The sequence below is a fragment of the Papio anubis genome, chromosome 7 (assembly GCF_008728515.1).
Source record: "Papio anubis isolate 15944 chromosome 7, Panubis1.0, whole genome shotgun sequence".
NCBI lineage: Eukaryota > Metazoa > Chordata > Mammalia > Primates > Cercopithecidae > Papio > Papio anubis.
Window position 1 is genome coordinate 116,698,533 of NC_044982.1, and position 13,724 is coordinate 116,712,256.

General features: G+C 40.9%; 1 protein-coding gene across 2 annotated transcripts; it reads right to left on the minus strand.

The window, feature by feature from the left end:
• Nucleotides 1-703: 703 nt before the first annotated feature.
• Nucleotides 704-12,810, minus strand: TMEM202 (transmembrane protein 202). 2 transcript variants are annotated; one of them, XM_009210550.4, is made up of 6 exons: nt 12,315-12,810; nt 11,809-12,064; nt 1,984-2,133; nt 1,519-1,650; nt 904-1,045; nt 704-804 (listed from the first exon to the last, which is right to left on the minus strand). In XM_009210550.4, exons 1-6 carry the CDS (start codon nt 12,453-12,455, stop codon nt 774-776), a joined length of 852 nt encoding a protein of 283 aa, XP_009208814.1. In that variant the 5' UTR covers nt 12,456-12,810; the 3' UTR covers nt 704-773. The 2 variants fall into 2 exon arrangements, with proteins under 2 accessions (XP_009208814.1, XP_003901205.2); XM_003901156.4 differs by having other exon boundaries at nt 704-1,045; nt 12,315-12,806.
• Between the last annotated feature and the right edge of the window lie 914 nt (nt 12,811-13,724).

Below are 13,724 nucleotides of genomic sequence, written 5' to 3' on the forward strand. Positions count from 1 at the left end.
AAGCCCTTTAGTCCCATTTGGCTCAGTAAAACATAATCGATGCTTAAGGAATCAAAGAGGTCACAGGCCTGTCAAGAATTTGATGGAGTTTACTTGAAACTAAACTATCTTCCGGGGGCGGGGCAGGGGGAAGGAAGAATCTGATGGAATCTCTGGCTCTCTTCACAGAAGAATACATATACAAGTTTTGTATAGAATTTCAGGGAGTTTGTGGATGCCTGGTTAAGGTATCTCCCTGCCTAGGGAGAAGCAGTGGTTTTACATAACAGACTGTAAAGGTTTCAAATTACCAGTCCTCACAGTAAGTGGGACCTCATGGATTCCCTAGAATCTACCCAGCACCTCTCAGTTCCTTTGAGTAGTAGGTCTTATATCCATTGATATTTATTCAATTTCTGGTAACGCTATCAAGTTCAGATTCAACAGTATTTGTCCAAGTGCTTTCCATCCGGAGTATACCCAAAGCCACACATAATAAAGAAAATTCTAAATAGAAGTAATTAATGTTCTTCTCCATGGGCCTTTCTGGTCCATGAGATCCCTCATACCCAAAGAAGTCTCTGGTCTACACACTGCATCTTTCACTAGTTTCTTTCATTCATGACTCTAAACATTGTTGTTTTCTTTTATAAATATTTTTCTTAAGTGAGTTATTACTTACTTTATTACTATCATACCTATTTTGGATCCAATGCACGCAAAAGACATTTCATCAGCTTTAATGTTGTCTCCTCCAGTAACATGGACATGATATTAGGAGGGTTTCCAAGAATTTATGCGATCATTCCCAACTCAGCTTCTCCCCTGCTTTTAAGACAAGCTATAGTTAGGTTTTCCTATCACCATCACAGTCCTGCCTCTGGTAAATTTTTATCTCTCACACTTAGAGATTCCATCTCAGACCTTGGCTCTTCTTCATCTTTAGCAGGTGATACTGTAGTCACTGGACCAACCCCCAGCCTTGATCTCTCTGTTGGAATCACAGTGACGTTTTCATCACGGGCAGGAGATCTGGAAGTTAAGTAGTTGAGAAGAGAGATGATGCCTAGGGGAAGGGAATAATTTGAGGTGAGGTTCAATAGGCAATGGTCTTTTGGCTTTTAAAATTCTTACTCCTCCTTTAATAACCAGTTCAAAAGACATCTTTTCAGTGAACCCCTCTCTCCCCCAGCGGACTTACTTTACCCTCTTGTGCTCTAATTGCATTATAATATTTCTCAGACTGGTTAGGACAAAGCTTGAACCTCCTAGATTCAAATCATAGTTCCACTATTTTCTGTGTGGCCTTGGGCAAGTTACTCAACTCGTCCATGCCTCACTTTGTGATAGAACAAGTTACTAATGCTAGGTTTTCAGACTCTAAAATCCACCCTTTCTTCATTGTGCCACACTAACTCTCCAAGTATCAATGTTCTGAAAAGAAACAGTCAGTGCTTCTACTTCTCCTAGATTATACCTCCCTTTCCAGAAGCGATTTCCCTATCCATCCTTCTAGCATAGAGCAGGGGAGTGACTCACCAGCAAACATGTAAAAGATGTCACTGCACCAGTTAAGATAATAGGTCCATAGGAGATCTGAATCCATAGCATCCCTAGTATGCCAGTGAACCTGTGCCACAAACAGGTTGAGGCAGAGGAGCAAGCAGGTAGCTAGGACCGGAAGAAAAAATGTCGCAACCCATCAGCATCTTCAGTCTGCCTTCCCCGCCACCCCCAGCTCTTCAGCCTCCAGAGGCCATATGTATAGCAAGGATCAAAAAGATAAAAACTTGGGGATTGACCAAGATGAGAGAACAGGATCTATACCCTGGTAAAGTCAGCGAAGGTGTGTTCTATATAATTAGATAAGGCAGATAGCTGGTAAGTTGGTGTGATACTGAAGAAGAGCAAAGAGATAAGAAAAAGAGTGTAAGAGTTTCACAGAGAAAATTTGTTACCTTGATTATTACCATGGTAAAATACCCTGCCGATCTAGGTCTGTACCTGAGATGAAGCTGAGCATGGATACCTTCAGATCCAAGTTGGTGGTCATGCTTCCTCGACTAGGGAGCCAAGAGCTGAAGAGCCAGCCAAGGCCAATGAGTATGGTAAAGACAGAGATGAGAAAGAAGGCCCTGGAATATTGGAGATAATCTGCATGAAGAAGAGGAAAGGAAGAGCATGGTTAGTCCAGTGAGGGAACTTCCCTTAAAAAGGCCAGACAGAGTCTTAGAGAAGGATGTAAGAACAAAGGATGATGGAGCAGAGCTTGCTACATGACATCCTTTCTGCTTGGAATTTCTTTACTATGATTGTTAAACTAAAGATAATATACAAATACTTCTGCATGCATTGATTTAGATATAAACTAGCTTATAAGAGGTGTTACCAATGACAAAACAGATTAAACTTTTTTCTTGTTTCTAATTCTAATTCTAAAAATAATAAGTAATATGCATCCAACATAAGCATTCAAAAGACTACAAAAGAACAAAGAAGCAGAAAAAAAATCAGCCACAATTTCACTACCTAGAGGCAACCATTGTTAATATTTTATTTTATTTTTCTACCCTCTGTGCATAGTAGATATGATACTAGATATCATGTGGGTTTTTTCCTCAAGAATATATGATGTGATTTTCCCCAGGTATCTGTTGTAAATATTATTTTCAGTGGCTACAAAATATTCTATCATATCAATATACTTTGCTTAATGATTTACCCATTGTTTAGTTCCATTTGTTTTTCACTTTCAGCTGTATCTGGCATGTACAGGCCTTGTCAGCCTACGACTACAAAATGAAGTCACATTTACTTTATTTATTTATTTATTTTATTATTTTTTTTTTGAGACAGAGTCTCACTCTGTCGCCCAGGTTGGAGTGCAGTGGTGCAATCTTGGTTCACTGCAGCATCTGCCTCCCGGGTTCAAGCAATTCTTCTGCCTCAGCTTCCCGAGTAGCTGAGATTACAGGTACACGCCACCATGCCCAGCTAATTTTTTATATTTTTTTAGTAAAGACAGGTTTTCACCATGTTGTCCAGGCTGGTCCTGAATGCCTGACCTCAGGTGATCTGCCTGCCTTGGCCTCTCTAAGTGCTGGGATTAAAGACTTGAGCCACCTCGCCCAGCCTCATTTACTTTAATTCCCATATTATGATGATTTCAAGCCCCAATTTACCAAACTGCAGGAACCCATCACAAAGTGTTTCCCCCACTTTTTTTTTTTTTATTCTGAGAGTCTCCCAAAGTCCTATCTCATATTTGTTCAAGTTGTTCTTATCCAAGTGCCACACCTCTCCTTCTTCCATCTTTGGCTCTAGGTGTCTTCTCTTTGGCTCTGCCACTGTGGACCGGATGTTGGTAAGAGCAGCAGGGATACGCTCAACCTTACTTTTTGCTACCACATCCCTAAGATGCAACAGGTTCTTCGACTTCCCCATCCATATTTTACTGAAGATTTAGAAGGTAACTTATAATTACCAGTAGCTGTAGCTTTTCTGAGCTACCAGACACCCAGGAATATCTTCAGTATCCTTTATAAGGTGCCTCCTTATTTAGCTTCTTTTTCTGTCCCAATGTAGTAGGGACCAACTCACCCCCACCCCAGTGGTTACAAAGTTCTCTAACCACTTATATGCCTAAGAATCCAAGTCCAGCTTCTGAGTAACTCAGAGAGCAGAAATTATGTATCAAGCTTTTCCAGTGTAATATCTGCCTCCTTGTTTCATTTTGTTCTCCAGAACCTGCCACTTACTAATATGATGAATTGCAGGAATTTCCATTCAAAGAAACCACACCCCTATCCACAGAGGTTAAGTTGCTCTGTAGCCGCAACAAGTGAGCCACATTAAAACATAGTAATTCACAAGCTGCACATTTTCTGAATACTGGGTTATTCAGAATTAGCAGTATATGTAGCCAGCCAGAACATAAGCCCAGACTGAGCTGTATGAAGCCCAGGGTAACAGGCATGCTTTGTGGTATTTAGTCCACAATCCTCTATGAGCTCTAGCAGCCCTTGTCTATAGCCCTGGACTATTGTCTTTATAGCCCTCTGACTATAGCTAACTGGACTAAGCATGGGAACCTGACCCATCCTGGGACAATTTTATTCTTATGCTTGGAAATTGGATTTCCTCTTTTGCTTGCTTGAACTGAGAAGATGTAAAGTTTGACCGGGGTATCACCTTTTAGGCACTTACACACTAATAAACAGGAAAAACTGAGCTGTAGAGATAAAACAAAGCATAAATAAAGATGAGTGACAAAGGGACTGTAGAAAATCTGAGTGCCTGGCTGGCTTGATTTTCTTTATCTGAGATCCCAGCATCCCCTGGAATTCCCTAAGGTCCAGCGAACTTCCTGCCGTGGGAGTCTATGTTATTCCTCTGAGCCACCTTTATCTTTTTCTTTTTTTTTTTATATGTACTATTTTCTTTTTTTTTAATATGTACTATTTTCTTTTTTTTAAATTTATTTATTATTATTATACTTTAAGTTCTAGGGTACATGTGCATAACGTGCAGGTTTGTTACATATGTATACTTGTGCCATGTTGGTGTGCTGCACCCATCAACTCGTCAGCACCCATCAACTCGTCATTTACATCAGGTATAACTCCCAATGCAATCCCTCCCTCCTCCCCGCTCCCCGTGATAGGCCCCAATGTGTGATGTTCCCCTTCCCAAGTCCAAGTGATCTCATTGTTCAGTTCCCACCTATGAGTGAGAACATGCGGTGTTTGGTTTTCTGTTCTTGCGATAGTTTGCTGAGAATGATGGTTTCCAGCTGCATCCATGTCCCTACAAAGGACACAAACTCATCCTTTTTTATGGCTGCATAGTATTCCATGGTGTATATGTGCCACATTTTCTTAATCCAGTCTGTCACTGATGGACATTTGGGTTGATTCCAAGTCTTTGCTATTGTGAATAGTGCTGCAATAAACATACATGTGCATGTGTCTTTATAGCAGCATGATTTATAATCCTTTGAGTATATACCCAGTAATGGGATGGCTGGGTCATATGGTACATCTAGTTCTAGATCCTTGAGGAATCGCCATACTGTTTTCCATAATGGTTGAACTAGTTTACAATCCCACCAACAGTGTAAAAGTGTTCCTATTTCTCCACATCCTCTCCAGCACCTGTTGTTTCCTGACTTTTTAATGATTGCCATTCTAACTGGTGTGAGATGGTATCTCATTGTGGTTTTGATTTGCATTTCTCTGATGGCCAGTGATGATGAGCATTTTTTCATGTGTCTGTTGGCTGTATGAATGTCTTCTTTTGAGAAATGTCTGTTCATATCCTTTGCCCACTTTTTGATGGGGTTGTTTGGTTTTTTCTTGTAAATTTGTTTGAGTTCTTTGTAGGTTCTGGATATTAGCCCTTTGTCAGATGAGTAGATTGCAAAAATTTTCTCCCATTCTGTATTGTCAGATGAGTAGATTGCAAAAATTTTCTCCCATTCTGTAGGTTGCCTGTTCACTCTCATGGTAGTTTCTTTTGCTGTGCAGAAGCTCTTTAGTTTAATTCCTTTATCTTTTTCTTTGAGATGGGGTCTCAGTCTATAACCCAGGCTGGAGTGCAGTAGCATGATCTCTACTCACTGCAGCCTCCAACTCCCAGACTCAAGCAATCCTCCCACCTCAGCCTCCTGAATAGCTGGGACCACAGATGCACACCATCGCATCCGGCTAATTTTTTGTATTTTTGGTGGAAGTGGGGTTTCACCATGCTGCCCGGGCTGGTCTCGAACTCCTAAGCTCAAGCGATCTGCCCACCTCAGCCTCCCAAAGTGCCGAGATTACAGGCTTGAGCCACCACACCTGGCCGATTCTTCTGAATCTTTACAAATAAGTTCACTGTTTAGCTTACACTAATTCAAATTATTTTAATATTCAGAACACCAAGGAGCACTGTCGAGGATATTTCCTGTCCAACTCCAGCCTAACATATAAAGTCCAGTTCCTCTTCTACCATGAGGAGAAGACTGCAACTTTATGTATTTCTTACAAATCTCTCTGTGTTATCTTCTTATCTCCTGAAAACTACCTAAAGAAGATCCTCACAACTCCAAAGGAACAATTTAAAGATTTACAGCATAGAAGAGTCTAACCTTCCCAAAGTAACTAAGTCTATTAGGAATAATCATATACAACAAATTATATAAACAAACTAAACACTTAGATTCAGAGTCTAAGACATCTGCATTTGGTTAACTTTATAGTTTTTTAATTCATATTACTATAAATAAATAAATGTCCAAAAGCTGATTTCAAGCCTCTATCTCCTGTAACACCAAAGCTGATTTCAGCTTTTAAACAACAGTTTTTACAACAGCTTACTCATCAAAGTTTCAAAAATCTTAGGATCTTAATTACAAAAGGCCCTGCTTGTATGTTTCAGTAAGAAGCCTTGATCCAGAAAAAGGGGTGCCTGAGATAAAATGAACACCCCTGTGTCACCTGTCTGGGTCAACTGTATCCAAACATTTCTGAAGTTTTCCTTACTGATATACTTTGATGCGGTTAAACTTAAGTTACAAGAACACCAAGGCACCTCTCCCAGCTTACTGAAGCTAATACTTTGGGAAGAGAAAGGATGTCACTTTCAATTTGAGGAGGAAGTACAAATCATCTGAAAAACTTGGTAAGATTTTTGTAGATGTTCTCAGGATCAGCCCAGCATCAGTCAGCAATGCTACACTTCAGAGTACCATCAGGTAAGATGTAAAACCCCTACCAAGATTGGAGGGGGCACCACCCAACCAGAAAGCAGTAGTGTTCTGTGGCATCCCCTCAGATCTCAGTGAAATGAGAACGTTCACCATTTGGCAGTTTGTAAATAATGGGTGGGATCTCCTTCTACTGTTGTGGAAGTAAAACTTGGCCAGGGAGCTTTTGGAAAGTGGTGCTGCTGGAGACAAGCTGGGGAATCAGCTCACTTATTTAGCCAAATCTGAACTTCCACGCTGCTGCCACTGTGACCGCTTTCAAGGCACAGAAGGCAATACACAACTTCTCCAGGCTCAGATGAGGTGCCCCAAGTGGGTGGTTTTGGAATGGAAACGATCCTGGGTGGAGACTTAGGACCCTGAAGAGGTATCTATGAAATCTGCTTAGTATTTAGGTCCCCTTGTAACCCGGCTGGAGTGCCAGAATAAAGCATCCCTACACAGCCTGGCAACGTGTACTGTATGGTGGTTCCTAGGTTCCTAACTCTAGGGTGCCCAGTGACTTGACAAAAAGGCTTATCCTTTCTTTCCCACGCTCTGCAAAACAGTTCAAACTACTCTCTGTGCAATATATCCTTTACATTTCAGCCTGATCTCACCAGTGCTAGGGGAAAATAACAGAAGGGTCTGTTCTACACTTGAGACTTGCAGTAAAAGTGAAGGATACTGTCCTTTCCTCCCCATCCCTTCTTCATCCCATTAGCAATAGCCACAACAGAGAGGCTATCAGTCATCTAGATCCGGGTGAAGTCAGAGACAGAAAGAAGCACAACACAATGAAGTGAGCCCAGGGAATAGGAATATGAGCATGCACATTCTTTTTTTTTTTTTTTTTTGAGACGGAGTCTCGCTCTGTCGCCCAGGCTGGAGTGCAGTGGCCAGATCTCAGCTCATTGCAAGCTCCTCCTCCCGGGTTTACGCCATTCTCCTGCCTCAGCCTCCCGAGTAGCTGGGACTACAGGCGCCTGCCACCACGCCCGGCTAGTTTTTTGTATTTTTAGTAGAGACGGGGTTTCACCGTGTCAGCCAGGATGGTCTCGATCTCCTGACCTCGTGATCCGCCCGTCTCGGCCTCCCAAAGTGCTGGGATTACAGGCTTGAGCCACCGCGCCCGGCGCATGCACATTCTTAAACACACCTGAGATAGCCCCTGTGAAACTTACGACAATGACTAAAGAAACTGTCAGGGAGGGGAATGAAATTCTTGCAATCCAGTAGGTAAAAGTTTGAAGTCATTGAATTGGAAAGTAATTATTAAACAATAATGTATTCAGAGGCCAGGTGCAGTGGCTCATGCCTGTAATCCAAGCACTTTGGGAGGCCGAGGCAGGCAGATCACCTGAGGTCAGGAGTTCAAGACCAGCCTAGTAGGCCAGGTGAGGTGGCTCATGCCTGTGATCCCAGCACTTGAGGAGGCTGAGGGGGGCAGATCACGAGGTCAGGAGATCAAGACCATCCTGGCTACCATGGTGAAACCCCGTCTCTACTAAAAATACAAAAAAAATTAGCTGGGTGTGGTGGCGGGCGCCTGTAGTCCCAGCTACTCAGGAGGCTGAGGCAGGAGAATGGCGTGAACCTGGGAGGCAGAGCTTGCAGTGAGCCGAGATGACGCCACTGCACTCCAGCCTGGGCAACAGAGCAAGACTCCATCTCAAAAAAAAAAAAGATCAGCCTAGCTAACATGGTGAAACCCCATCTCTACTAAAAACACAAAAATTAGCTGGGCACACTGATGCACACCTGTAATCCCAGCTACTTGGGAGGCTGAGGCAGGAGAATTGCTTGAACCCAGGAGGCAGAGATTGCAGTGAGCCAAGATCACGCCACTGCACTCCAGCCTGGGTGACAGAATGAGATTCCATCTCAAAAATAAATAAATAAATAAATAAATAATAATGTATTTGGGCAATAATAACATTATATTGTTGTCACAGGGAGATAAGGCCTGGAAATTTTGATTACATTTTGGGGAATTTCTTATGAGATCTGTATTGCAGCCTAATTACTGACTCTTGAATTAGAACTAGTTATAATAAATAAATAAAAAAAAAAATAAAATAAAATATAATAAAATAAAAAATAAAAAAAAATAATAAAAAATAAAAAAACAAATAAAAAAATAAATAAATAAATAAAAAAAAATAAAATAAAAATAAAAAAAATAAAAAAAAAGAACTAGTTATAATAACATGGAAAATAGGGTGGATACTTGATTTATACTTGTGTACCTTAAGGATTCAGTTGACTTTAAATAATCACAGTCTGTAGAGATAAAACAAAGCATAAAAAAAGATGAGTGACAAAGCGACTCTATAAAATCTGAGTGATTGGCTGGCTTGATTTCCTTGATTTTCTTTATCTGCATAAAGGTGAATCCAGGGCTTCAAGAAATAAACTATTCACTGCTTAAGTGACATAATTTCGGGATTCTAATGCATTAATTTTTTTTTTTTTTTTTTGAGACAGGGTCTCACTCTGTCATCCAGGCTGGAGTACAGTAGCTCAATCTCAGCTCACGACAACCTCTGCCTCCCAGGCTCAAGCAATTCTCCCACTTCGGCCTCCCAAGTAGCTGGGATTGCAGGTGCCCACTACCATGCCCAGCTAATTTTTGTATTTTTTGTAGAGACAGGGTTTCGCCTTGTTGCTCAGGCTGGTCTCAAACTCCTAAACTCAAGCGATCCCCCACCTCAGCCTTCCAAAGTGCTGATGTCAGAGGTCTTTGAATCGGAGCAACTTTATCTTGAATAGGGGCTGGTTAAAGTAAGGCTGAAACCTACTGGGCTGCATTCCCGGGAGGTTAAGGCATTCTTAGTCACTGAATGATAGGAGGTCAGCGCAAAATACAGGTCATAAAGACCTTGCTGATAAAACAGGCTGTGGTAAAGAAGCCAGCCAAAACCCACTAAAACCAAGATGGCAACAAAAGTGACTTCTGATCGTCCTCATTGCTTATTATATGTGAATTATAATGCATTAGCATACTAAAAGACACTCCCACCAGTGCCATGACAGTTTACAAATGCCATGGCAATGTCAGGAATTTACGCTATACGGTCTAAAAAGAGGAGGAACCCTTAGTTCCAGGAATTGCCCACCTCTTTCCCCGAAAACTTACGAATATAACTCACCCCTTTTTTAGCATATAATAAAGAAATGGCCATAAAAATGGGCAACCAGCAGCCCTGGTGGCTCCTTTTCCTATGGAGTAGCCATTCTTTCATTTCTTTACTTTCTTAAATTTGCTTTCACTTTACTGTATGGACTCATCTCGAATTCTTTCTTGCCCAAGATCCAAGAACCCTCTCCTGGGGTCTGGATCAGGACCCCTTTCTGGTAACACTGGGATTACAGGCTTGAGCCACCACACCCAGCCCTAATTTATTAAAGATTTAAATAATAATCTTAAGGCCGAAATTTTAACGTGGGCACCCAGTTACATAAATATAACTGCAGTTTTATCTTTTTGCCTAAATCTTTTAATCCATTTCTAGTTATTTCCTTGGAATTAATTTCTAGAAATGGAATTACTCAAAGGAGATGAACCTTTTTAAGTCTCTGGATGCACGTAATCATATTGCTTTGATTATACCAATTTGCATGGTATGTACAGGAACGCGTATGGGAGTGTATAGCAGTTGCATCATCATTTAAAAATCTGTTAATATGGTGGTTGAAAAGTTACATCTTGTTATTCATTTACCTTTCTTTAATGATTGATTGAGGTTAAATTATTTTTCCTATGTTTATTAGATAGTTATAGTTCTTCTTCTGTGCATGTCGATTGAAAAAGAACTTATTTGAGTTTGTGTCTTTAATACTTTGTGTATCCTTTTACTATATTAAGGCCATTAACCTTTATCTTCCATAATTGTTGCAAATATTTTCTCTAGTTTTCATTTTATGCAGTTGAATTGTCTGCCTGCCTTTGATTTTAGTTTCTTCTCAAGATCATGCAGGAAACTGTCCCTTAATTTCAAATGTCGCAGCCCATGGCCAAATAACTGATGCTCTACCTCAGAGTTGGGCACAGGTGCTCCCCTCCTGCTTATGTGAGGAGAATAGATGGGATCCCTGCTTATGTGAGAATAGATGCTTTACTCACACATGTTTTCTTTCACAATACCCCTTTCATTGTGTAAATTTATGTCTTGTGGGTGATGGGAAAACTGTCAGTGTAATGATATCTTTCCTCTAAGTTTTTGGTTTGATTGAAAAACTCATGCATATGATATTTTTAGCCCCTAAAACTTATATTAAAATATTTTGTGTTGCGCTTTCAGATTTATTTAAATTCACATAAAATTTGACATAAATAATATTATCTTCAGAGCTGGCATTTGTTATACCACATATCTAACGTACATTTAAATTCTATTCCACTGCTAGGAGAAGAACAAGCTGACCTTGAAAGTTAAATCTAATAGAGGTTAAGATATTTGCTTTATCTTCCAGCTATGATCAATCACTTCTCTTCTAATTCTGCAAGCCACATTAGAATACCAATCACATTGCTTAGCAGTAACACCTTGTAAATGAGTTATTCCTAGGGCAGGTATGGTAGCTCACATCTATAGTCCCAGTACTTTGGGAGGAACACTTGAGGCCAGGACTTTGAGACCAGCCCGGGCAATATAATGAGAACTTTCTCTCCAAAAAAAATTAAAAATTAGCCAGGAGTGGTGGCACACGTCTGTAGTTTCACCTACTCAGGAGGTTGAGCGGGAAGATTGCTTGAGCCCTGGAGGTGGAGGCTGTAGTGAGCAATGATAGTGCTATTGCGCTTCGGCTAGGTGATAGAGCAAGAGCCTGTCTCTAAAAACAAACAAACAAAACAAAACAAAATAAAACAAAACAGTTCTTCCCATCAAGTAAAAAGAGTATAACGCATTATTTAGGACAGAAAACGACCTGGAATAGAAGGGAGAAAGGGCACACTGAGGATACCAAAGAAAGATCCATCCTGCACTTGGAGAGGTGAAAGCCAAAAGATCTTGGAGGAAGAAAGATGAAGGGCCAATCTGTGTGAGCAGAAATCTCTGCAATTGTGTGGGGCCTGTGGCATTTAATTCAGTGGCACTCACAGGGTGGCTTGGGTGTGTGGTTCCAGCACAGCTCATGGTTGCATAAGGTCCAGAGTCCTGCGTAGAGCTCAAGGCCATTCTTGATCACCAGGAACTGTACCCAGTTCAGTGGGGACATGGCGATCAGCATTAGGAGGCTAAAACTACAGAGGCTGCCACAGAGTATTCGGATGTAGATGTGTGCCTGATCCATAAGCTGCTGCTGCCTTTGGGATGACATCGAGGCACTTGGATGTTTCTTGGCAGGGAGGGTAGGCTATAAGGATGAGGGAAATATTGCCTACCCGAAAGGATAACCCCTGATCCCCAGGGTCACCTGCTTTTCTCTACCTCAAGCATTCCCATGTGTCTTTGATTTAAGGATATCTTGCCCTACTCCTAAAAAAAAAAAAAAAAAACCCACAATTTTCAGGGTGATCTTTTCTGTCTTTAGGATGCTCTGTGTAGCCCCGCCTTTAAGTAAGTCCTCTTTTTCTCATCTGACTTCCAATTAGATACCTCCTCACCCTTTGGTATTTCCGGTTCCCCTTTATCTTGGGAACCTCAGGACTGTGGAAAGTCAAGGTTAAATGTTCCCTTCGCTCCATCTTGGCAGTCGGTTCTCTTTCTAACTGCCACGGAATTTGTCTCTGCATCTCCTCACACATGCTGGCAGAAGCAAAAAAGGGCCAGGACCCATGGCACAGATCCTGTTTCTGTTTTATTTATATTTTTGGTCTGGTCAGCTCAGGAAGAAATCATCATATTTTAAGCATGTGCATGTATGTGTGATGCTCCCCACCCTCCATTCTCCACCTACTCCCAACTCTTTTATTAAATAAATCCACAAAGATTTTGTTAGCAGTGGCTGTGTGTCAGGCTTTGTGCTAGCTTCTGGGACACAAAAATAAGTAAGACACAGTTCCCTCACGGCGTATAAAAAAAGGGGAACTCATATGCTTGTTGGCCACATGTATTTCTTCTTTTGAGGAAGTGTCTGTTCATGTCCTTTGCCCACTTTTTAATGGGGTTATTTGTCTTTTTCTTGTACATTTATTTAAGTTCCTTACAGATGCTGGATATTAGACCTTTGTCAGATGCATAGTTTGCAAAACAATTTTCCCTTTCTGTAGGTTTTCTGTTTACGCTATTGATAGTTTCTTTTGCTATGCATAAGCTCTTTAGTTTAATTAGATCCCATTTGTCAATTTTTGCTTTTGTTGCAACTGCTTTTGGCATCTTCATAATGAAATCTTTACTGGTTCCTATGTTCAGATCATTAGAGAAATTAAAACCACAATGAGATACCATCTCACACCAGTCAGAATGGCTATTACAAAAAGTCAAAATAATAACAGATTGTGGCGAGGTTGTGGAGAAAAAGGAACACATACACTGTTGATGGGAGGGTAAATTATTAATTCAAACATTGTGGAAAGCAGTGTGATGATTCCTCAAAGATGTAAAGACAGAAAGAACTACCATTTGACCCAGAAATTCCATTTTTGGGTATATGCCCAAAGGGACAGAAATCATTCTATTATAGAGACACATGCACATGTATGTTCACTGAAGCACTATTTGCAATAGCAAAGACATGGAATCAACATAAATGCCCATCAATCGTAGACTGGATAAAGAAAATGTGGTACACATCCACCATGGAATACTATGCAGCTATAAAAAAGAACAAGATCATGTGCTTTGCAAGAAGATGGATGGAGCTGGAGGCCATTATCCTTAGCAAACTAATGCAGCAACAGAAAACCAAATACTGCATGTTCCTGCTTATAAGTGGGAACATGGACACATAGAGGGGAACAACAGACATTGGGGCCTATTGGAGGGTGGGGGGTGGGAGGAGAGAGAGAGTCAGGACAAATAACTATTGAGTACTAGGCTTAATACCTGGGTGATGAAATAATCTGTACAACAAA

Excerpts from the sequence above, each read along its gene's own strand:
- TMEM202 (XM_003901156.4), bottom strand. The coding sequence starts at position 12,455 with ATGTGTGAGGAGATGCAGAGACAAATTCCGTGGCAGTTAGAAAGAGAA. Across the intron at positions 12,065-12,314 it reads GGAACCGGAAATACCAAAGG|CCTACCCTCCCTGCCAAGAA; the intron begins GTGAGGAGGTAT and ends TCATCCTTATAG. Across the intron at positions 2,134-11,808 it reads CCACACACCCAAGCCACCCT|ATTATCTCCAATATTCCAGG; the intron begins GTGAGTGCCACT and ends TTCTTCATGCAG.